Below are 25,907 nucleotides of genomic sequence, written 5' to 3'. Positions count from 1 at the left end.
CCCCAAGAACTCCACCCCTACAGTCACACAGGGAGGGGGAAACATGAGGATTTGGGTGGTTCCTTTGATAAAGGTCCAGGCCGACTTTCCCGCATTGAGGGGCCAATGGGCGGGGCCACGTATTGTAAGACCCCGGAGGAGAACCTTCTTCCCTCAGACAGAACACTGAAGATGGGACATGGACGGGTCTTCCAGCATGACAATGACCCAAAACATATCGCCAAGGCAACAAAGGAGGGGCTCAAGAAGAGGAACATGACGGTGATGGAGTGGCCTAGCCAGTCTCCAGACCTTAATCCCATAGAAAATGTATGGAGGAGATGAAACTTTGAGTTGCCAAGAGACCCTCAGGATTTAGAGAAGATCTGTAAAGAAGAGAAAACCCCTCCTGAGATGTGTGGAGACCTGATCACCAATTACATTTTTTTTTTAAAGCTCAACTCCAGACACATACGTTCTCTCTTACAGTTGGGCTGCAAGGGTTAATATGTGTGTATAGATGGATAGATAGGATATAGATAGATAGATAGATAGATAGATAGATAGATAGATAGATAGATAGATAGATAGATAGATAGATAGATAGATAGATGGTAATCACACAGTGGCCATGATGAGGCCTTGCCCGGTGTTTGGTAATTTCCGGCTTTCCTGGAATATCTCTGACTTGGAGACACTCAATAAGAGACAAGTTTTGGTTACAATGTTGCCTGAGGGTCACAAACGTTTTATAAAGTTTCCCCTTCTGACCCCTCTCAGGCCATGCTGAGGGTTGTAGTTGACGCATGCTCTTGTTTTGCTGGCCTGCAGTTCTCTGATCCTCCCCCCTCCCCCCTCCTCTCGGCTGGCACCGTCCGGAGGGTCAGACATAGTTGTGGTGATGTTGCGGCGATGTTGTAGGATTCCTCACCTGCCTCCGGCCTCCAGAATACAGAAGTGAGGCTGTGAGCGAGGAGGGAGTCCAATCTGAGACAGGAAATTAGAGGCAATCAGCAAGAAGAAGACATCATGTCTGCGACGTGTCGCCCTCACCGACCAGATCCTCAATTTACACGCAAAGGGGGATCTCCGGGCGGACATTTCCCCCCTGCGTCATCCCCGGAGGGACAGGTGTAATGTTTGAAGATTGTAAATTCACACCGCGGCCCCCGCCGTCTCCTCGCCGAACACACCCAGCCACCACCAAAAAAATCATACTTTCATCAAATGCCCGTCTGGCACAATGATGAGCCAATGGAAAAGCGTTGTGATTTTTATTTTCACTGCGTCCCTCACACGTCGCGGGTCCCCATCCCGGGCCCGGGTGTGAGCAAAACATCTCCGTGTTTTTACAGCCCGATCCAGAGATAGCAAGAAGTCCGTGACAGGGCGTTACTCAAAACACCAATTTAAAGTGTCTCGTTTGTAGCGATTGGCAAAATAGTCACTTTTTGTTGCGCTACACCGCTAAATTATTCCGGTTTATAAAAGTCAATCCAAAATGCAAACTTGGGAGTTTGTCCATCAGATAGATTTTATGAGCTTATTCTGTTCCACGAGGGAAGAGATTTGAGCAAAAAATAAATAAAACAAATTGCATGTATATGGGTATAATATAAATATATACACACACACATAAATATACACACACACACACACATATAATATACACACACACACACACATAAATATACACACACACACACATACACATATACACACACATAATATATATATATACACACACACACATACATACATGCACTATATATTATACACACACACATAAATATACACACACACACATAAATATACACACACACACACACATAAATATACACACACACACATACACATATACACACACTACACACACACACACACACACACACACACACACACACACACACACATACATACATATATATGTGTGTGTATATATTAAATATTTTTGAATATATTTAATATATTTTTAAATTATATTAATATATATTACATTTATAAATTAAAGTTTTGATCATGTTTAATTGTCTCAACAAATCATAAATAAATGATTAAATACACTATTAGTGTAGCGATTTGAGGTAATGATCAAAAACGAGGAGAAAAATAAAAATATATATGCGTATATGTTTAATATTTGTGAATACATTTATTATACATTTAAAAAAAATGATATCTCTCCCTCTCTCTCTATAAAAGATATATTAAATATATAAATTAATGTTTTGCCAATTTTTTTATTGTCTTCTCAAATCATAAACAAACAAACCATTAGTGTAGAGATTTGATGAAATAATCAGAAATTAGCAAAATATATATGTACATATTTTTTACTTGCTCATTTCTGTGTATATGTGTGTGTGTGTATACACACAGTCACACACATATACACAGAAATTAGTAAAAAATCTAAAATAAATGTGTGTGTGTGTGTGTATATATATATATATATATAGCAAATTTCTGATCATTTCATAAAATCTCAATCTCTCTCTCCAATAAAAAAAACAAAAAAAAGTGTAGATTCTTTTTATATATATATATATATATATATATATATATATATATATATATATATATATATATATATATATATATATATATATATATATGTATGTATGTTTAGAAAGAATCTACACTTTTTTTGGAAGTTTATTTTTTATAAGAGAGAGAGATATTGAGATTTGATGAAATGATCAGAAATTTGCAAAATATATGTACATTTTTTTTTCTTTTTTGTGTATATGTGTGTGCAAATAGACTCAAATGTTAAATGTTTAAAAATAATCTACACTTTATTTGGAAGTTTTTTTTTATTATTATTATTGCATAGTATATTCTGGTACTTTAGTAAATTAAATTTAGGGGTCTGTTCATTAATGTTTTAACCTAAAATTAATGCAACTTTCACCCAAAAGTTTCACAAAAAATTTTTTTTCAGTTGGAAGGTCCTTGAAATCTGAGTGAATCTTTTGTGAAAATATCTAAAGATTAGTTTTTTTCCCATTTTTTTTTTGTAGGTGAAAATAAATGTTTACTTTTTTCCCATGATTTTTTTGTATTTAAAAATAAAAATAAAAATGTATAGTATGTTAGAAGAGTATGAGGGATGATTGTGAGGCAATTATGACCCTACAGAAGGTACCATCCCAATTAAAAAACAATTACCAAATGAGAACAAAAATGAGGTGGGACTTCACATGTATCTTGCAGAGAGCCTAATAAATACAGGCTTAAAAAAAACAAATCTTTAATTTCCATAAACAAAGGATACCTTTTTTTTTTTTTTTAATAGTAGTCAAGCAGCGAAATGTATTTTTACTTTTTTTTTTTATTCTTATTTTTATCTTAAATTGTAATATATTATATTATATTTATATTATAATATATTACATTTATTTTATATTATTTTATATTATATTTATATTATAATATTATATAATATAAAATAGATGTAATATAATATAAATGTAATATAATATAATATAAAATAAATGTAATATAAAATAAAATAAATGTAAAATAATATAATAAAAATGTAATATAATATAATAATATTTAAATGTAATATAATATAAAATAAATGTAATATAATATAAAATAAATGTAATATAATATATATAATATAGAAAAAAGGTGTGCAACCCGGCCTTCAGTACACCTACTCAGCGCCAAATCAACCCCACAGCTCTCTTAGCAATGTATACAAAGATGAAAACACATAAAATAAAAATTGAAAAATATTTAAAGGCACTAAGCAGCTGTTTAAAAAATGTAGAAAATAAAAGCAATAGTATATAAATAAAACAGTCCAATCTCTGGATCATTCAAATACTAAAACAGCACTAAAAATTTAAATAATAATAAAAATTATAAAAATAATAATGATAATAAACCTGTGTTTTAGTATTTGAATGATCCAGAGATTGGACTGTTTTATTTATATACTATTGCTTTTATAATATATAATATGATATAATGTAATATAAATGTGTATAATAATAATATAATTAATGGTGGTGCAGGGCTTTATTTTCTCATGGGAACAAGGCCAGAAATCGGAGCGCCCCCCTTAGGAGACATTTAAATCCCATCGTTCTCTCAATAACCACCTTTTTGTTTTAGTTTTTCTTTTGACTCAGAAAATTGTAGCTAAAATAAATAAATAAATTTAATATAAAAAATTATATAAAAATTTCCCATTTTTACAGAAATTTCTTGGTGAAAACTCTCAAGTTGCGACAATCCGTATTCTTCAATCCTTTTTATATTGGAAAGCAGAAAATAAAATAAAATAATTGGAATTGGCGGACACGTAGGAAACGTCTCGGGGAAACAATTATAAAAGATGTTGTTACTTTGTATCTTCACCATAACCAAGGATCCATCGATCTCCGGGCTTTATTGGTGAAATCATTTCGGGGGGGGGGGGGGCGCGGCCGTACGGAAAGGAGCGTGCCCCGGCGTTGGCTTTTAGAAGTTGCGGTGAGGAGAATTGGGTCAACGCGCGATGCTCGGCGGCGCGCGGCGCTCCGCTGCTGCATAATGCATCGAGTCTAACGTGAGAGAGAAGCGTTCCGCCGGCTCCTCTGCGTCTAGTAAAATCGCAGCTGACACGACGTTTTAATCTGGTTCTGTGATAATGAACGACGTGCCGCGTATTGTTCTCCGCCGCGGCACAACACGGGCGTTTTGTCTGCCGAGGAAACAACAAGACATGAGGGAAAACGCGCAACACAGGAACAATAAATTAATGATAACGAGTGACGGCTCGGCGTGCGGCGGGGGAAGGGAGAGGAGACGAGATTGCCAAAGGCGGAATTGTAGACCTGTCTGTTCTCTCACTAAACGCGCCGTAATTGTAACAGAGCTGAAGAGTCTCTCGGCAACTGCGCGGCGCGGCGGGAAAAAGGGACGCTGAATTTTTTTTGGGGGGGGCGGGGGGGAGTAGGAGAAACCGCCTTTTACAGCCACGAGCCGATGGCTTATCAGACGTCCCGTCCCGTCCTTCCCATCGTACTGAACTTCTCCGTGGGGCGCGTTCTGCGCCAATTATTGGCGCCTTTTGGGGCCCATTTACAAAGATCAGTCAGATATTCGCTTCCTTTGCACCTCATTTTACGTAAAAATGGCGGTTCTAAAGTAGATGACGCGACCCCATTTGCGTCCGCTTCTGGACAGGACGCCCCCCTTCCTTTTCAGTATCTTCACTTCTGATGTTCCCGGCGAGTCCCCCCCCCCCCCCCGATTATTATCAGGGACTCCATACACGGCTTTTGGCGGCGCGGTAGACGCGCGCCGTATGACACCTGTCTGGGGGTTTTGTGCTCCGTTGGTAGAAATCTGCATATGTCGAATCTTCTCGGCGCTGACATAATTGTACCGAGTCATTTCTGGCGTTTAATTGGCATTCAGCGATAATGTTTGCAGATTATGATACAATATGTGTGAACGCCGAGGAGACGTGTCACATCTGTCATGTTCCTGATTAACCCTTCACTGTGCTGGGGGGGGAGGGGGGGGTGATTTCTGGAACAGACAACTTATCACTAGGGGGGGGGGGGGGGATCAGAAACTTTGTGACCCCTAAGTAGGAGCTTTGGACAAAGTAACATTGTTTATAAACATTGATCAGACGGGAGAGAGAGAGATACAAAGTAACATTGTTTATAAACATTGATCAGACGGGAGACAGAGAGATACAAAGTAACATTGGCCCAGATTCAAGAAGCAATTGCGCCTGTATAACCATAGGTTACGCAGCGCAATTGCTTACTTGCTCCGGCGTTACGAATGCTCCTGATTCAGGAACCTCGTTACGCCGACTGCAGCCTAAAATCTGCGTGGCATAAGGCTCTTATGCCCGCATATCTTAGGCTGCATTCTTGCGATGGCCGCTAGGGGGCGTTCCCATTGTGATCAGCGTATAGTATGCAAATTGCATACTAACACCGATTCACAATTGTTGCGCGAGCCCTGCGTACGCAAGTTACGTCGTTTCCGTACTAATAGCAGGCGCAGCCAATGCTAAGGATACCCGTCGTTCCCGCGTCGCGACGTTCGAATTTTACGTCGTTTGCGTAAGTGAATCGTGAATGGCACTGGACGCCATTCACGTTCACTTTGAAGCAAATGACGTCCTTGCGACGTCATTTGCCGCAATGCACGTCGGGAAAGTTTCCCGACGGAGCATGCGCTTTACGATCGGCGCGGGAACGCGCCTAATTTAAATGATTCCCGATCATTTACATTGCGTGCGCTTATGCCGGGCAATTTTGCCGGCGCGCCCTCGCAATTTACGGAGCTACTGCTCCGTGAATCGAGAGCAGCGGCGCAAATTTGCGGGGGCGCAGGGCAAAATCGTTGCCCTGTGCCTCCGCAAAAAAAGAGCAAATCTCTTTGAATCTGGGCCATTGTTTATAAACATCGATCAGACGGGAGATAGAGATACAAAGTAACATTGTTTATAAACATTGATCAGACGGGAGAGAGAGAGATACAAAGTAACATTGTTTATAAACATTGATCAGACAGGAGATAGAGATACAAAGTAACATTGTTTATAAACATTGATCAGACAGGAGATAGAGAGATACAAAGTAACATTGTTTATAAACATTGATCAGACAGGAGATAGAGAGATACAAAGTAACATTGACATTAGTAGATGTGATCTGTTTGTCAGGGACAGGGAGTGACGCTGTCTGTGGCTCTTGTCTTGCAGGAGAGAACACACTATGAAAATATGGGCCCACAGATGATGGGGAAGCAAAATGAAGACGGAAAAATGGGACCCGGTGTTATTGACCTGACGAGGCCAGAAGACGCAGATGGTGAGTCTCCATGTTTAAGAACAGTTTGGAGGGGCGGCGCCGCGCTGGGATTGGTTGGGCTCAGACAGAAACTTTCCGGGACTTTCTGAATATTTCTCACCAATCAGAAGTGAAGTCTTTTGTCTGATCTCCGGCCAATCCCTCCTCATCACCAACCAGAGAAGTCCCGAGATAGAACTCCAATGTTTCCATTTCCGTTCTTGAAACTCGGGGGATTTCCAACCAACCAAAAACTGTGCCCATTATGAGGGGTTCCCACCATCCCTGTGCTGAGTTCCCGGGTCTGTACACCCGCTGTGCCCATTATGAGGGGTTCCCACCATCCCTGTGCTGAGTTCCCGGGTCTGTACACCGCTGTGCCCATTATGAGGGGTTCCCACCATCCTTGTGCTGAGTTCCTGGGTCTGTACACCCGCTGTGCCCATTATGAGGGGTTCCCACCATCCCTGTGCTGAGTTCCCGGGTCTGTACACCCGCTGTGCCCATTATGAGGGGTTCCCACCATCCCTGTGCTGAGTTCCCGGGTCTGTACACCCGCTGTGCCCATTATGAGGGGTTCCCACCATCCCTGTGCCGAGTTCCCGGGTCTGTACACCCGCTGTGCCCATTATGAGGGGTTCCCACCATCCCTGTGCTGAGTTCCCGGGTCTGTACACCCGCTGTGCCCATTATGAGGGGTTCCCACCATCCTTGTGCTGAGTTCCCGGGTCTGTACACCCGCTGTGCCCATTATGAGGGGTTCCCACCATCCCTGTGCTGAGTTCCCGGGTCTGTACACCCGCTGTGCCCATTATGAGGGGTTCCCACCATCCCTGTGCTGAGTTCCCGGGTCTGTACACCCGCTGTGCCCATTATGAGGGGTTCCCACCATCCTTGTGCTGAGTTCCTGGGTCTGTACACCCGCTGTGCCCATTATGAGGGGTTCCCACCATCCCTGTGCTGAGTTCTTGGGTCTGTACACCCGCTGTGCCCATTATGAGGGGTTCCCACCATCCCTGTGCTGAGTTCCCGGGTCTGTACACCCGCTGTGCCCATTATGAGGAGTTCCCACCATCCCTGTGCTGAGTTCTTGGGTCTGTACACCTGCTGTGCCCATTATGAGGGGTTCCCACCATCCCTGTGCTGAGTTCCCGGGTCTCTACACCCGCTGTGCCCATTATGAGAAGTTCCCACCATCCCTGTGCGGAGTTCCCGGGTCTGTACACCCGCTGTGCCCATTATGAGGGGTTCCCACCATCCCTGTGCCCATTATGAGGGGTTCCCACCACCCCTGTGCTTAGTTCCTGGGTCTGTACACCCGCTGTGCCCATTATGAGGGGTTCCCACCATCCCTGTGCTGAGTTCCCAGGTCTGTACACCCGCTGTGCCCATTATGAGGGGTTCCCACCATCCCTGTGCCAAGTTCCCGGGTCTGTACACCCGCTGTGCCCATTATGAGGGGTTCCCACCATCCCTGTGCTGAGTTCCCGGGTCTGTACACCCGCTGTGCCCATTATGAGGGGTTCCCACCATCCCTGTGCTGAGTTCTTGGGTCTGTACACCCGCTGTGCCCATTATGAGGGGGTTCCCACCATCCCTGTGCTGAGTTCCCGGGTCTCTACACCCGCTGTGCCCATTATGAGAAGTTCCCACCATCCCTGTGCGGAGTTCCTGGGTCTGTACACCCGCTGTGCCCATTATGAGGGGTTTCCTCCATCCCTGTGCTGAGTTCCCAGGTCTGTACACCCGCTGTGCCCATTATGAGGGGTTCCCACCATCCCTGTGCTGAGTTCCCGGGTCTATACCCCCGCTGTGCCCATTATGAGGGGTTTCCTCCATCCCTGTGCTGAGTTCCCGGGTCTGTACACCCGCTGTGCCCATTATGAGGGGTTCCCACCATCCCTGTGCTGAGTTCCCGGGTCTATACCCCCGCTGTGCCCATTATGAGGGGTTCCCACCATCCCTGTGCTGAGTTCCTGGGTCTGTACACCCGCTGTGCCCATTATGAGGAGTTCCCACCATCCCTGTGCTGAGTTCCCGGGTCTGTACACCCGCTGTGCCCATTATGAGGAGTTCCCACCATCCCTGTGCTGTGCTGAGTTCCTGGGTCTGTACACCCGCTGTGCCCCATTATGAGGGGTTCCCACCATCCCTGTGCTGAGGGGATACATTTGGGAGTCCAGGAACCTGTATCTCTGGAGAGCGGATCGCGGGACACGGCGGGGAATATGAAGGAGAACGACGCGATCGCCTCCGGTCTTCTCCACACAACGATCCGGCAGCTCATTAAACAGACTATTTGTTAACTTGTTACTGATGCCGTAGAAGTCGCGCCATCCGTCTGTTTTATCACAAAGCCGCCATGAATATTTAATGTTTTTGTTAATTTGTTTTGTGTGTTTATTCTCTCCGCTCCTCTGCAAACATCATCTACCCGCCGCCGCTACTACACAGCTCCGCGCAGAATACATCGGAACCACCGCCGCACCGCCGGAGAGTTCTGATCCCTGCTTCACCTCTATAAAATCACCGAAAAGTCGGGGTGAACGAAGCTGTCCTGGGATTGGTTGGAGCGGGGTCTGGTGAACTTGGGTGCAGAAGTCCGAATCCCTCCTGAAATCAATGGGATCCGAATCTGTCAAAATAAAAATGCCCATTTTCTGGGCTAATAGGCAATGGGGTGTAAAGAAAAAATAAATAAAATAGGCAGTGCCCCCCCCCCCCCCAATGTAGAGTCCCCCAAAAATGCACACCAGGTCCCCAGAGTCTGGGGTGACTTAGCAGTAAAAGGGTTATTCTGACCATGTTGGCCTTTCCAAGGGTTTCCAAGGTCTGCCGAGCTGTCCCCGAAAGGTGTGGGGGGGGGGGACATGCTGTGCCATGTTCCTCTCTGAACCATACCAGGCCACATGCTCTCAACATATTGGGGGGGGGGGCTTGCAATGTTGACAAGGACAAAGGCCTCTTCCCCACATTCATTGTGACAGCAATAGGCAGTGACAGGTCCTCTTTATGGAGAGATCAGTGGCGGCTGTTGCTAAATATTTGGGGGGGGGGGGGTGACAATCTAACGCCATCCACCCCCCCTGGACGGATGGGAAGGCGGCAATCACCGCAAGCACACCAGTGACCCCCCCCGTATGTTAAACAGACAAGGCGGGGGGAGAATAAAATGCCGGGCCGTTCTCCAGGTTGAGCAGGAAGTTCACGATTGGCTAGTGTGTCCTGAGTCACGATTGGAAGTCCTAAGAATCCCTGGCCATTAGGGTCTCAGGACCCGCTTCCTGATTGGCCGGGAGGGGAATTAGAAAGACAATAGAGAATATTAATTTGATATTGTCACACAACTGGGTGGGTTCAGGGCACAGTACTCTGCGCCCCGAGCCCACCCTTTATTGAAGCCAGTTAGAGTCTTAGGCTCTAATCATGTGCTTCTAAAAGAAAAAAAGCGCCATTGAAATCCATGCGTCCGGCGCCCCGCATGTAGATTTTAGGGGCTGGGTGCATGGATTAGGGCAGCGCCCCGTATGGAGGGGCTGCCACTGATAAGACCCCAGATCACTCCTCTGCCCTTAAAAACAGAACAAATACTTTTCTTTTTTTTAATATGGCGCCGTTTACATCCGGGTAACCCGGAAGTGGCGTCAGGTCAGCGCTTCCAAGTTCCTATGTCATTGAGGTGAACAGAGACAATCTGGTCTCTGTGATCAGCTGGCGGAAGCGATGGTTGGTCAAATCGGGACTCCTGGAGGGATGGAAAATCCCGGTAAAGCCCCGGAAGGGGAGGGGAAAGTCTCCTCCCACTGCTTGTTGTGAAAGCAATCCAGTGGCTAGTTAGCTGCTAGGATTGCTTTTACAAAAGAGCCGACCGTCCGATCGGGACTCCTGGTGGGACGGAAAATCCCAGTAAAGCCCCAGAAGGGGAAGGGAAACGTCCCCTGCCACTGCTTGTAAAAGCAATCAAGCAGCTGGTTAGCCGCTAGAATTGCTTTTACAAAAGAGCTGACCATCGGCTCTAAAGATACATTACCAGCAGGCATCATCCCGGTATTACCACTTTGAAGACCGTAGCAGTACCGGGTACGTCGCAAGTGGTTTAGTACCCAACGTCACTCCGATTCTGAACTGATTGGAGAAGATCGGTGTTGCTGGTTTTGCCACCATTAAGATTTCTTCTCACTTCCTGTGTGGTCGCCGGAACAGGAAGTTGGTGGAAATTCCTCAGGCGCGGGGACACAGACATCAATATCAACTTAAGAGGGGGTCCTCACCCTTCCAGAAAACATTTCTACACAATCATCAGAAAATATCACATTGCGGGGGCGGACGGGCACACGGCGGCGGCGGCGCCGTCCCGTATATTACCGCCTTCAGCCTCCACCCTGCGAATGTTCGGAGACCCATGAGAAGCACAAAGACATTTAAGTTAAAATGAATCTACTCCCCAATGGTGACCCGTCAGGTTTTATGGCCGATTATATAGACTTTTTATTCCCGACTGCGCCGTTAAACATTATGGCCCGGATTCACAAAGCACTTGCGCCGGCGTAGAACAAGATACGCCGACGTAAGTGCAAATATGCGCCGTCGTATCTGTGCGCAAGACCCACAAACTAATATGCGCCTAAAAACAGGCCTCACCCCGCCGACGTAACTTGCCTACGCCGGCCTAGTGTGGGCGCATATTTACGCTGGACGCATGGTGGCGCTCCCATTGATTACCCATTCAAATATGCAAATGAGGGAAATACGGCGATTCACGAACGTACGTGCGCCCAACGCAGGCTACGAGAGGTGCACGTAAGTTGTACGTCCGGCGTAAAGTTATTCCCCATAAAGGAGGCGCAACCCGGCAGCAGACATGCTCAGGTCTGCACCAGGGAACACAAGCCGGCGTATTTTACGTTGGACGTGTGTCTGGCTGGGCGTAGGTTATGTTCACGCCGTACGCAGTGATCCGGCGTAGTTTAGGAAGTTGTTCCAACGTGGTTGTAAGCATGCGTCCACGTCACGGCACATTCGCTGTTCGTGATACATATCTGTCTGGCGCTCGGACCATCATTTGCATGGGGTCACGCCTCATTTGCATGGCTCACGCCCACTTCCACCTACGCCGGCCTGCGCCTTCGAAACCCAGTGCAGTTTTGGGAGCAGTGGCTTTGTAAATTCCATGCTTGCCTCTCTGTGCTGCGTTGGCGTAGCGTATATTGTTTGCGCAACGTCGGCGTAATTTGCGCCCGCTCTCTGTGAATCTGGGCCGATATATATATATATATATATATATATATATATATATATATATATATATATATATATATATATATATATATACGCCTTCCAATAATAAAAGCGTTTTTTCTTCTTCTTTTTTTCCTCTTCGGAAGAATCTTCTCGATTGTCAATTCTTTTAGCCGTCTCTAAATATTTATCGTTGCCATGGACGGTGTGCGGAGATCTTATTTTCGGCGTAATGAAAGGGAGACGCGGAGACAAAGATGTCACTATTCTGACGGGCGAAACCACAACAAGCCCGAAAAATTCCCCTCCGCTGGAAAAATGAAAAAAAAAAAATTAAATGTAAAAATCCATCGGGAATCTTTCCAATTCAACGCTGAAATAAAACTTGCGGATTCGTAAAGATTAAAAGAAAATAAATGGAGTTTGTAAGAGAGGCGCGCCGCGCCGTTTAGTGAAAAGTCAGCCGGTAGCAGAGCTCAGACCGAGGAGTTTCGGAAAAGCGTATTTTTTTTTTCAGACAGAAGCAGTTTCAGGTTTCCTTCGTTTTTCGCGAAGCCGCGAGCCGCATGCATCAGCCCATTAACTCTCTTCAAACTCCGAGGAGGGACAGCAGCCAAGACCACAAGAAGGTTTTGGGTAAGGCGGCCTTTGTTCATTGACATATGGCAGAGCGCGGCTCGCTGTGCGTTTTTTTTTCGCTGGGACGCTGCCGCCTCCAACCGAACGCCTGGGATAGAGCAAGAAAAACGGGATCAGAATTTTTTTTTTTAAATCACCTCTGTGCTTTGCGGTCAGACGGTGAAATGAAATCAGAATTGATAAGCGGTGAACGGTCGCTGGAACCGCGTACGTTTTACGAGAGAGCTGCGGGAATTTTTCTACAGGTTGTATGTTAAAGGTGAAGAGTCGGGGCGCTGATCAACATTTTACTTCATGGGGGGGGGGGGGGGGAGTGATTTCAGTATCACAGATACACATGCTCCTCCTCTGGGGCCGGACTGTACAGGGCCGCCTTTTTATCTGGCCCCCGCAGTGCCTGTTGTATATCCATTATCAGCTAGAGAGGCGGACCCAGTGGTAGGCGTGTCCGGGAACCTTCTGGGGTGTGCTTAAAGTGTAATTCCACTTCCAGGGAATAAAAAAGAATAAAGATGTAGCAAATGAAATATTACTATTCCTTTTCAATCCATAGATGCTGTAATATTGTGCAAGATTCAAAACAATTTGGCAACCTGGAGGCACCCTGTGCATCAATGATTGGGAACCCCTCATAATGGGGCACAGCGGGTGTACAGACCCGGGAACTCAGCACAGGGATGGTGGGAATCCCTCATAATGGGCACAGCGGGTGTACAGACCCAGGAACTCAGCACAGGGATGGTGGGAACCCCTCATAATGGGCACAGCGGGTGTACAGACCAGGGAACTCAGCACAGGGATGGTGGGAACCCCTCATAATGGGCACAGCGGGTGTACAGACCCGGGAACTCAGCACAGGGATGGTGGGAATCCCTCATAATGGGCACAGCGGGTGTACAGACCCGGGAACTCAGCACAGGGATGGTGGGAACTCCTCATAATGGGCACAGCGGGTGTACAGACCCGGGAACTCGGCACAGGGATGGTGGGAACCCCTCATAATGGGCACAGCGGGTGTACAGACCCGGGAACTCGGCACAGGGATGGTGGGAACCCCTCATAATGGGGCACAGCGGGTGTACAGACCCGGGAACTCAGCACAGGGATGGTGGGGACCCCTCATAATGGGCACAGCGGGTGTACAGACCCGGGAACTCAGCACAGGGATGGTGGGAACCCCTCATAATGGGCACAGCGGGTGTACAGACCCAGGAACTCAGCACAGGGATGGTGGGAACCCCTCATAATGGGCACAGCGGGTGTACAGACCCGGGAACTCAGCACAGGGATGGTGGGAACCCCTCATAATGGGGCACAGCGGGTGTACAGACCCAGGAACTCAGCACAGGGATGGTGGGAACTCCTCATAATGGGCACAGCGGGTGTACAGACCCGGGAACTCGGCACAGGGATGGTGGGAACCCCTCATAATGGGCACAGCGGGTGTACAGACCTGGGAACTCAGCACAGGGATGGTGGAAACCCCTCATAATGGGCACAGCGGGTGTACAGACCTGGGAACTCAGCACAGGGATGGTGGGAACCCCTCATAATGGGCACAGCGGGTGTACAGACCTGGGAACTCAGCACAGGGATGGTGGAAACCCCTCATAATGGGCACAGCGGGGGTACAGACCCGGGAACTCAGCACAGGGATGGTGGGAACCCCTCATAATGGGGCACAGCGGGTGTACAGACCCGGGAACTCAGCACAGGGATGGTGGGAACCCCTCATAATGGGCACAGCGGGTGTACAGACCCGGGAACTCAGCACAGGGATGGTGCCCCTCATAATGGGCACAGCGGGTGTACAGACCCAGGAACTCAGCACAGGGATGGTGGGAACCCCTCATAATGGGGCACAGCGGGTGTACAGACCCGGGAACTCGGCACAGGGATGGTGAGAACTCCTCATAATGGGCACAGCGGGTGTACAGACCCGGGAACTCAGCACAGGGATGGGGGGAACCCCTCGTAATGGGGCACAGCGGGTGTACAGACCCAGGAACTCAGCACAGGGATGGTGGGAACCCCTCATAATGGGCACAGCGGGTGTAGAGACCCGGGAACTCAGCACAGGGATGGTGGGAACTCCTCATAATGGGCACAGCGGGGGTACAGACCCGGGAACTCAGCACAGTTATCAGTGTGGAGTGGACCAACCCTTTAAATGTTGGGTAGGTTCCTCCTGCGGGTGGTTTTGTTGCATCAACTCCCAGCATGCCCCGGGAGACACGAATTTGGAGGACAATCACATAATTGAATTGTTTTTTTTTTGTGTTGCTGTTGCTCATTAATCTACAGGGTTCCCTTTCTTCACCTGCAGGGGGCAGTACGGTGGTGGAGGCGCGAGTGTACAGAGACTCTCGGGGGAGGAGTACCAACGAGCCGCACATCAAGCGACCAATGAACGCTTTCATGGTTTGGGCGAAAGACGAGCGAAGGAAAATCCTGCAAGCCTTTCCCGACATGCACAACTCCAACATCAGCAAAATCCTGGGTGAGTGACCCCCCGAGACATGAATGTGCAGGACGGGGCCCCTCTGATAGAGCGTGCTAGGAGGGGGGGAGGTTCTTCCTAATCACATGACCACAAGGGGGTGCTGTACCCAGCGTGTTACATTGGTGATCAGTGGGAAGAATGTCCCTTACATTGGTGATCAGTGAGAAGAATGTTCCTTACATTGGTGATCAGTGAGAAGAATGTCCCTTACATTGGTGATCAGTGAGAAGAATGTCCCTTACATTGGTGATCAGTGGGAAGAATGTCCCTTACATTGGTGATCAGTGGGAAGAATGTCCCTTACATTGGTGATCAGTGAGAAGAATGTTCCTTACATTGGTGATCAGTAAGAAGAATGACCCTTACATTGGTGATCAGTGAGAAGAATGTCCCTTACATTGGTGATCAGTGAGAAGAATGTCCCTTACATTGGTGATCAGTGAGAAGAATGTCCCTTACATTGGTGATCAGTGAGAAGAATGTCCCTTACATTGGTGATCAGTGAGAAGAATGTCCCTTACATTGGTGATCAGTGGGAAGAATGTCCCTTACATTGGTGATCAGTGGGAAGAATGTTCCTTACATTGGTGATCAGTGAGAAGAATGTTCCTTACATTGGTGATCAGTGAGAAGAATGTCCCTTACATTGGTGATCAGTGAGAAGAATGTCCCTTACATTGGTGATCAGTGAGAAGAATGTTCCTTACATTGGTGATCAGTGAGAAGAATGTTCCTTACATTGGTGATCAGTGGGAAGAATGTCCCTTACATTGGTGATCAGTGGGAAGAATGTTCCTTACATTGGTGATCAGTGGGAAGAATGTCCCTTACATTGGTGATCAGTGGGAAGAATGTCCCTTACATTGGTGATCAGTGGGAAGAATGTTCCTTACATTGGTGATCAGTGAGAAGAATGTCCCTTACATTGGTGATCAGTGAGAAGAATGTCCCTTACATTGGTGATCAGTGAGAAGAATGTCCCTTACATTGGTGATCAGTGGGAAGAATGTTCCTTACATTGGTGATCAGTGAGAAGAATGTCCCTTACATTGGTGATCAGTGAGAAGAATGTCCCTTACATTGGTGATCAGTGAGAAGAATGTCCCTTACATTGGTGATCAGTGAGAAGAATGTCCCTTACATTGGTGATCAGTGAGAAGAATGTCCCTTACATTGGTGATCAGTGAGAAGAATGTCCCTTACATTGGTGATCAGTGGGAAGAATGTTCCTTACATTGGTGATCAGTGGGAAGAATGTTCCTTACATTGGTGATCAGTGAGAAGAATGTCCCTTACATTGGTGATCAGTGAGAAGAATGTCCCTTACATTGGTGATCAGTGAGAAGAATGTCCCTTACATTGGTGATCAGTGAGAAGAATGTCCCTTACATTGGTGATCAGTGGGAAGAATGTTCCTTACATTGGTGATCAGTGGGAAGAATGTTCCTTACATTGGTGATCAGTGAGAAGAATGTCCCTTACATTGGTGATCAGTGAGAAGAATGTCCCTTACATTGGTGATCAGTGGGAAGAATGTTCCTTACATTGGTGATCAGTGGGAAGAATGTACCTTACATTGGTGATCAGTGGGAAGAATGTTCCTTACATTGGTGATCAGTGGGAAGAATGTCCCTTACATTGGTGATCAGTGAGAAGAATGTCCCTTACATTGGTGATCAGTGGGAAGAATGTCCTTTACATTGGTGATCAGTGGGAAGAATGTCCCTTACATTGGTGATCAGTGGGAAGAATGTCCCTTACATTGGTGATCAGTGAGAAGAATGTCCCTTACATTGGTGATCAGTGAGAAGAATGTCCCTTACATTGGTGATCAGTGAGAAGAATGTTCCTTACATTGGTGATCAGTGGGAAGAATGTCCCTTACATTGGTGATCAGTGGGAAGAATGTCCCTTACATTGGTGATCAGTGAGAAGAATGTCCCTTACATTGGTGATCAGTGAGAAGAATGTCCCTTACATTGGTGATCAGTGAGAAGAATGTCCCTTACATTGGTGATCAGTGGGAAGAATGTTCCTTACATTGGTGATCAGTGAGAAGAATGTCCCTTACATTGGTGATCAGTGAGAAGAATGTCCCTTACATTGGTGATCAGTGGGAAGAATGTCCCTTACATTGGTGATCAGTGAGAAGAATGTTCCTTACATTGGTGATCAGTGAGAAGAATGTCCCTTACATTGGTGATCAGTGAGAAGAATGTTCCTTACATTGGTGATCAGTGAGAAGAATGTCTCTTACATTGGTGATCAGTGGGAAGAATGTCCCTTACATTACCTTTGATCTATGTTCTCAGTCACTGTCGGCCCCGGGGGGCCCCTGTCAGGTAGGCTGTATGGGGCCCAGTGATTTCTAACAGCACCCCCAAGTGGCCCCCAGGACACAGAGGAGGGCGAATCCGTCCAGCGGGGACACAGATGTCGGCTTTAATCCTCCGGCTTCCACCAATAGATCACTTTTATGTGGACTGGCCCTTTAAGCGACACTCGGCCTTGTGACATGTACGTGAGGACGTCGCTTGCGAACACCGACTGGTAGCAGAAAACACGCCGTCCCGTAAGACGCTGCTGGCCGGCGACTCCCAATTCATTCATCTCCCCCCTCCCCCGCCTGTCTAATACAATTTCCTGTCCTCGAGTATTTAGGAAATTCATTACAAATAATAGAACATAAACAGGCGGTTTTATCCGTTCGGATCGCCTCGCAGCTGCGCTGGACGCCGTTTCCACGGCCGGCTCGGATTGCTGTCACATTTTTAGGCATAAGTCACTTTGTTAAAGTCATAATATTTAATATATTTAGTCAGGATGGAGTGAGATGTGTGTAATGAAGGGATTACCCCGTGTGCCAAAATACGCCAAAGTTATTTTAATTGAGTGTTACTTATGCAAAATTTAGGCGTTTTTGTGCTTAAAATAGCAATTCCTTCGTTTTTTTTTTTCTTTTGCGATCGCGGCTTTAAATGCCAAGTAGGTGCGACAGAGGATAATGAGCGGAATGATTGTGCGCGGAGAGGCGTTGCGTGTGCGGATAGGCGTGGAGCCGGGAAACGATGCGTGATTATTTCAGACTTGGCCCGAATTATGGCGGTGTGCGGGACGAGCGCAGATCCCCAATTGGCGGCGGCGCCCCAGAAAACGAAGAGGTTTAGATAAAAATCACAATTCATGGCGGGTTTTAAAGCAACTTGAACCTCAACCGTGATCCCGGCATTCCCACTTAAACCTCAACCGGCATTCCCACTTAAACCTCAGCCGTGATCCCGGCATTCCCGCTTAAACCTCAGCCGTGATCCCGGCATTCCCGCTTAAACCTCAGCCGTGATCCCGGCATTCCCACCTCAACCGTGATCCCGGCATTCCCACTTAAACCTCAACCGTGATCCCGGCATTCCCACCTAAACCTCAACCGTGATCCCGGCATTCCCACTTAAACCTCAACCGTGATCCCGGCATTCCCACTTAAACCTCAACCGTGATCCCGGCATACCCACTTAAACCTCAACCGTAATCCCGGCATTCCCACTTAAAGCTCAACCGTGATCCCGGCATTCCCACTTAAAGCTCAACCGTGATCCCGGCATTCCCACCTAAACCTCAGCCGTCATCCCGTCATTCCCGCTTGGACCTCAACCATGATCCCGGCATCGTCACTTAAACCTCAACCGTGATCCCGGCATTCCCACTTAAACCTTAACCGTGTTCCCGACATTCCCACCTAAACCTCAGCCAACATCCCGGCATTCCCACTTAGACCTCAACCATGATCCCGGCATACCCACTTAAACCTCAACCGTAATCCCGGCATTCCCACTTAAAGCTCAACCGTGATCCCGGCATTCCCACTTAAAGCTCAACCGTGATCCCGGCATTCCCACCTAAACCTCAGCCGTCATCCCGTCATTCCCGCTTGGACCTAAACCATGATCCCGGCATCGTCACTTAAACCTCAACCGTAATCCCAGCATTCCCACTTAAAGCTCAACCTTGTTCCCGGCATTCCCACCTAAACCTCAGCCGTCATCCCGGCATTCCCACTTAGACCTCAACCATGATCCCGGCATACCCACTTGACCCTTGGGTCGTTTATAAATGGCCCAAGAATGGGAAGTGGTTAAGAGAGTTGAATATCCCCAGGAAATGGAGCTGCACCCCAATAAGACAAAGTAACAAAGTTTCTTTTTGAGTCCCTCAATGTTGGGATGAATGTTATACATTGTATCAATGGCCCTGCTATGTGACCGGTCAGAGGGCCCCCCACATTCCGACACCCCCGATGCTCAGGAAGAGACGTGAAATCTGCGGCTGACTTCTGGCCAATGAAATCCGGTTCCAGGTTTCTATTCTTGGCTGCGGGTGTCGATCACATCCATGTCGGGGATTTTGTGCTCCTGCCAGCTCTTGTATTAGATTCCAGTCCGCTTCTCCAGGCACACAATTGAGCAGGTAGGGTTTACTCTTGGCACCGAGCATGTGCCATTTACAGCGGGCACAGCCTCTTCACCCGTCAATTACCGAATGCCATCAGCTGTGAGCATCCATTCAGCACCAGAGTCTTTCAAGGCTGCAGGTGGTGAGCGTGTGTTTATATCATAGAAAGTCGCTAATTTTCTGTAGCCTTGGGCGCCGCCGCCGCGTTCAGCATTCCAAGAAGGGCTTTCAATAATAATAAAAAAAATTGACAATTGCTATTGGTCCGTGGAATTGTATTATCCGCATTCAATGGGAATCATTTCTATTCCATCGCGGAAGGAAGAAACAAAAGCCAAAAGTTTTGATCTAATGGAGGCTTTTCATTTGTTTGCCGTTTGTTACCGACAGCGGAACGGCATCAAAATCTTGGCGGCCGCCAAAAACCCCAAACAACAAAAATAAAAATAAGGCCGTCTTTCTTTTCTGTCGCACAAAAATATAACCTGAACCTTGGACTCTTCTTCTTCCATAGGATATAGAATTGCTACATAATAGGATATATATATGTGTGTATGAATACTTGGTGAGACAAAGGCGGCTGAGCGCAGTGGCGGCTGGTGCGCAAAACTTTTGGGGGGTGCAAACAAGTTAAAAAAAAAAAAAAAACATTAATTGCAGCCTTACTGTGCCATCCAATGCTGCCACTGTGTCATCAAATGCTCCCAATGCTGCCACTGTGCCATCAAATGCTCCCAATGCTGCCCCCGTGCCATCCAATGCTGCCACTGTGCCATCAAATGCTTCCAATGCTGCCACCATGCCATCCAATGCTGCCACTGTGCCATTAAATGCCCCCAATGCTGCCACCGTGCCATCCAATGCTGCCACTGTGCCATCAAATGCTCCCAATGCTGCCATTGTGCCATCCAATGCTGCCACTGTGCCATCAAATGCTCCCAATGCTGCCACTGTGCCATCCAATGCTGCCACTGTGCCATCCAATGCTGCCACTGTGCCATCCAATGCTGCCACCGTGCCATCCAATGCTCCCAATGCTGGTACCGTGCCATCCAATGCTGCCACTGTGCCATCAAATGCTGCCAGTGTGCCATTAAATGCTTCCAGTGCTGCCACTGTGCCATCCAATGCTGCCACTGTGATTCCCCCCTGCCCCGCCCGCTCACCATCTGCCCGGCACTTACCCTGTCTCGGTGGGGCAGCGGGTGATGGCGAGCAGTGTCTTCCATGCGTCTTCTCCCTTCCATGTGTCTTCTCCCATCCTCCTCTCCTCCTGTCCCCTTTTTTTGGGCGGGGATTAGTGCTGGGGGCATATGGGGATGGGGGAGAGGATTTGAGCTGGGGGGTATGGGGGGCCAAATATTTGTGCCAGGAGAGAGGATTTTAGCAGGAGGATAAATATGTACTGGGAGGACTGGGTATTTACGCCTAGGTGGGCATGTAAGTTAGTGCTCGATTTTTTTTGGGGGGAGGGGATTTTTGTTGACACAATCATCTTGGCGTGGGGTAGGGGGGCGCAATTCGGCATGTTCGTCCTGGGCTCTAGATGACCTTGTCCCAGAACTGGTTACGCTTTTTGACATTTTAAGGCTCTTCCGTTGACACAAATGTCTTGGCACTGTAGGGTTCAGGTCAACTCTTTCTAATGTTCCGTCATTGCCGCTGAGTTTGTACCTTTGGCATTTTCACGCTCTGCAATTGACAGTCTTCGTATTGTAGGTTCCATGCCCTTGGCACTTCACCCTCCCTGTTCCATGGTTTCTACTCCTGGTAGAGGTTACACCTTTGGCATTTCAAGGCTCTGCAATTGAAATAGTCTAGACCGGTGAACCTTGGCACCCCAGGTGTTTTGGAACTACATTTCCCATGATGCTCAACTACACTGCAGAGTGCATGAGCATCATGGGAAATGTAGTTCCAAAACATCTGGGATGCTGAGGTTCACCATCACTGGTCTAGGCATTGTTGGTTCTATGTTCATGTCACCCCATCTCCGTGTTCTATCGTTGCCGCTTGCGGCTGATCTTTGCACCTTTGTGCCTTTTAAGGCAATTGACATCTTACGTCTTGGCTTTGTAGGTTCCCGCTGGAAATCGATGTCCAACCAAGAGAAGCAGCCATACTACGAAGAACAAGCTCGCCTCAGCAAGATCCACCTCGAGAAGTATCCCAACTACAAGTACAAGCCGCGACCTAAGCGCACGTGCATCGTGGACGGCAAGAAGCTACGGATTGGAGAGTACAAGCAGCTGATGAGGTCGAGGAGACAGGAGATGAGGCAATTCTTCACTGTGGGGTGAGCACGCTATAAATGAGGGAACTTTATTGAGATGTTGGGTTCACCATTAGACAGAAGTAAGCTCGTTCTATGCAATTATAAATAAAGAAACATTACAGGACGAACTCTACAGGAAAATTAAAATACAACAATACTTAGCAGAAGTGAATTTATCAAAAATAACAGCAGAGAATATAGAATCTCTAGAGAGGGCAATAATAGAAGAAGAAATCAACAACGTTTTAAAAAAAAAAATACCAGGGGGCAAAAGCCCAGGCCCGGATGGCTTTACGAAAAAATATTATAAAAAATTTAGGAAGCAATTAGTACCAGCACTTTGCACCTATTTTAATAAAATAGGGGAAAATTAGGAAATCAGAAAAGAATCACTCTTAGCGGATATCACAATTATACCCAAACTAGGCAAAGACAAATCTATATGTTCTAGATATCGTCCTATTGCATTATTAAATGCAGATGTAAAATTATATGCAACATTTTTTTTCCAGCAAGGCTAAAGAATCCGATGCCAGATTTAATAAATGCGGATCAAGCAGGCTTTGTCCCAGGTAGGGAGGGTAGGGACAATAGCAATTCCGTTTGCATGTGTTGCGCTATATAAGTTTCTCATTCACTCACCCACCCAATGCTATTAATGTATAGGACACAGAAGAATAAGCCCCCAGTCCTACTCATGTCAATTGATGCTGAGAAAGCATTTGACAGAGTAGACTCTGGGGTTTATGATGGAGACAATACGTAGTATAGGGACAGGCCCAAAATGTATGAGATGGTTTGAAAATTTATACAAACACCCAACGGCCAGGGTGAAGGTGAATGGAAGTGCGTCGTCCGCGTTTGAGATGTTTAACGGAACAAGACAAGGGTGCCCGCTATCGCCACTCCTGTATGTAATCGCATTAGAGCCATTGTTGGAAAAAATAAGGAAAAATGTGGATATAGGAGGGATTAGAGTGGGCGAAGAAGAGCACAAGGTTGCTGCCTACGCGGACGACATACTTCTATACATTACCAAGCCAAGGTTGCCGATACCAAACGTGATAAAAGAAATAAAAGACTACGGTGAGCTTACGAACTTTAGGATAAATCCCACAAAAACTGTAATATTAAATTTAGGAATAGAGAAGAAGGAGGCTATAGTGTTACAACAGGAATTTCCATTTTCCTGGGATACACAAGCACTGACTTATTTGGGAATTAAATGAACCCCCACTCTGGAAAAAAATATATGGTGCCAACTATATTCCATTACTCAATGAAGTGAAAATAGATATAAACAAAAGTTGGATTCAAAATGGCCGACTTCAAAATGGCCGCCATGGTCACCACCCATCTTGAAAAGTTTCCCCCCTCACATATACTAATGTGCCACAAACAGGAAGTTAATATCACCAACCATTCCCATTTTATTAAGGTGTATCCATATAAATGGCCCACCCTGTAGACAGGATGCCTCCACCAAACCTTACACAGCAAAAATCACCAAAACGTATCATCAACTAAACCAACTGGGTGCCAAATTTATTGAAGGTGCAAGGGTGACTTGAAACGGCATGGCGGACTTTGTGTTTTACAAAATGTGAACTAACCCGTATTTTTGTCTTCCTTAGTCCCATACTTGCCGGGTTTTCCTGTTGCTAATGTTGTTCTTCTGTCTTCCTTTAGGCAACAGCCTCAGATCCCCATTAGCACTGCGGGAGCGGTGGTGTACCCGGGCGCGATCAGCATGGCCAACACCACGCCGTCACCCCAGATGACGTCAGACTGTTCCAGCACTTCGGTCAGCCCCGAGCCCAGCATCCCCGTCATACAGAGCACCTTCGCCATGAAGCTGGACAGCGGCAGCCTCGCCGGCAACGACCTGCTGAACGGCGAGGACGAGATAGAGATGTACGACGAATACGACGAGGAGCCCAAATCAGACTATAGCAGCGAAACCGAAGCCAATGAGGCTGTGGGTGCCAACTGAAAAAAAAAAAAAAAAAAAAACTTAAACTAAAAAATAAAATTTCAAAAACTGCTCTATACCTTGGAGAAAACGGCGAGGAGGAGGAGAAGACGCTCTCGACTTTCTTGGAATTTTTTTTTGAAGAAGTTTGTGAAGAGCCTGCATGCGTATGTGGTTTCCACAATCCCGTGAGCGGAAAAGGTCTTAAATATTTCTTCATGTGTGAGATGGATTGACTCCCCCCCTCCCCCAACCCCCCTAGTTTTTTCTTGAACAATTTTTTTTTTTAAATTTTAAGTAAAAGGTGTCTGTAAAAAAAAACAATCGGACATCAGAACTTGAACTGAAAACAAACCTTTAGCTGTCTTACAAGTCTTACATTTCGTGTGTTTTTTTTCCTTCCTTTGAATGCTGATAGTTTTTTTTTTTGAGTTACTGTTTTTTAGATGGGGTATAAACATTCTCACTCAGGTATGTGCCAGCCAACACGTTGTGAATGTGTTTTATGCTGACTCCTCCTCGGAGGTAGGTACACGTTTTTACATATTGTGAATCCAGACATTTCGCTCGACCTGCACTTAACTCTCTGTGGAACCTTCATTGACCCCCTTCGCCCTTCGAGGTCCATGTGGTGGTTTTTTTTCTTCTTTTTTTTTTTGACTTTCAACGTGCCAAACATTGAGTTCCTAATCCCGGGGCAAAAGTTTATGTCTTAAAAGGAAAAAAACAAACAAAAAAAATGCTTCTTAGAAAGTCTTAGACAATCTCCTGGAATCTTAATACAAGGTGGCCACTGTGTATTTTTTTTAGGCTGCCGTCGTCTTGTCTTGCTGTTCCCGCACAATCGTATTTTCCAGAGAACTTTAAGGAGCACTCAGGAAATTGTGTAATGAAGCTAAACGTGGCCACCGGTGCTGATGAGCGTGTGCGTGATTGAGTTACTGGGAAAGTCTTGATATATTAGGTTTGTAGGCCCCCCCCCCCCCTTTGCCAAACTTTGTTTTCGATGTTCCCTCTGCTGATCTGAATCTCTTCATCATTCCACAATGCCAAGGGTCCAGCTGCAATCCCACACCCGGCATCATTTAGTCACCCCAAAAGGTCCTTCACCCCCATGCCTCAGTCAGGCCCTAGTTCTGGTTATTGAAACATCCGATGAAGACAAAAAAAGGGGGGGGGGGCATACATTTTCTTTAAAGGAATGATTATTTGAGAATTCGGCTTTCAGACAATAGAGGAGATATTCAGGTGGTGTTGGGCAAATGTTCTTGCTATGGATATTAGACACGTGCAATTCGTTTAGTTCCGAATTCGTTTTTGTTAACGAATTTTCGTTAATTCCAAAATTTTCAAATTTTTCAATTTTCGAAAAAAGCTAAAAAACGAAAATTAACAAATTTTCCGGCAGTGCACATGTCTCGTGGATATGAATATTTTTAGCGGACTATCAGATTTTAGGCTTGTAGTCATCATCAACTTTTTAGTGGATGTTGGCCCCCAGTGGGGGAGGGTCACCAGCTTCTCTAATCACCCTTCTCTATTTAAAAAATAAAAAACATGACTATCAGATTTTAGGCTTGAAGTCGATCCTTTAGTGGATGTTGGCCCCCAGTGGGAGAATTGAGGGCCACCAAATAGAAAAACGAATCACAGTGCCACTCCCTAATCCGATGATGGCCATAAAATGGAGCCAGTGCAGCTGTAAAATAAGCATTAGAGCCCTTTCACACTGATGCGTTTTTGCGGTAAAAATAGCGCTATTAAAACGCTCATAAAACGCATCTCAATGGACCGTTTCACACTGAGGCGTTGCGCTGGAGGAGCGTTGAGAAAAGTCCTGCAAGCAGCAACTTTGGAGCAGCTTTTGAGCGCTGAAGAAAACGCTCCAGAAACGCCCCTCTCCATTGAAATGAATACGCTGTAAAATCGCGGTAAAATAGCGGTGTGAAAGGGCTCTTAATGCAATAAAAATAAATGAAAAAAAAAAACGCAAAAAACTTCCCACTGAAAAAAAAATAATAATAATTTTTTAAATTTTAA

General features: G+C 46.3%; 1 protein-coding gene across 1 annotated transcript in view; it reads left to right on the top strand.

Annotated features, from left to right (window-relative positions):
• Positions 1 to 23,900, top strand: part of SOX6 (SRY-box transcription factor 6) — a 326,771-nt gene extending 302,871 nt beyond the window's left edge. The window contains exons 12-15 of the mRNA XM_040328672.1: positions 6,707 to 6,815; positions 14,998 to 15,171; positions 21,700 to 21,916; positions 23,585 to 23,900. Of these exons, the coding sequence (XP_040184606.1) occupies positions 6,707 to 6,815; positions 14,998 to 15,171; positions 21,700 to 21,916; positions 23,585 to 23,888 (804 nt within the window). The 3' untranslated portion in view covers positions 23,889 to 23,900. The remainder of the gene's footprint in view (positions 1 to 6,706; positions 6,816 to 14,997; positions 15,172 to 21,699; positions 21,917 to 23,584) is intronic.
• Positions 23,901 to 25,907: the final 2,007 nt, after the last annotated feature.

Source organism: Rana temporaria, chromosome 11, assembly GCF_905171775.1.
Source record: "Rana temporaria chromosome 11, aRanTem1.1, whole genome shotgun sequence".
NCBI classification, from domain to species: Eukaryota; Metazoa; Chordata; class Amphibia; order Anura; family Ranidae; genus Rana; species Rana temporaria.
This window is presented reverse-complemented; position numbering and strand designations above follow the sequence as displayed.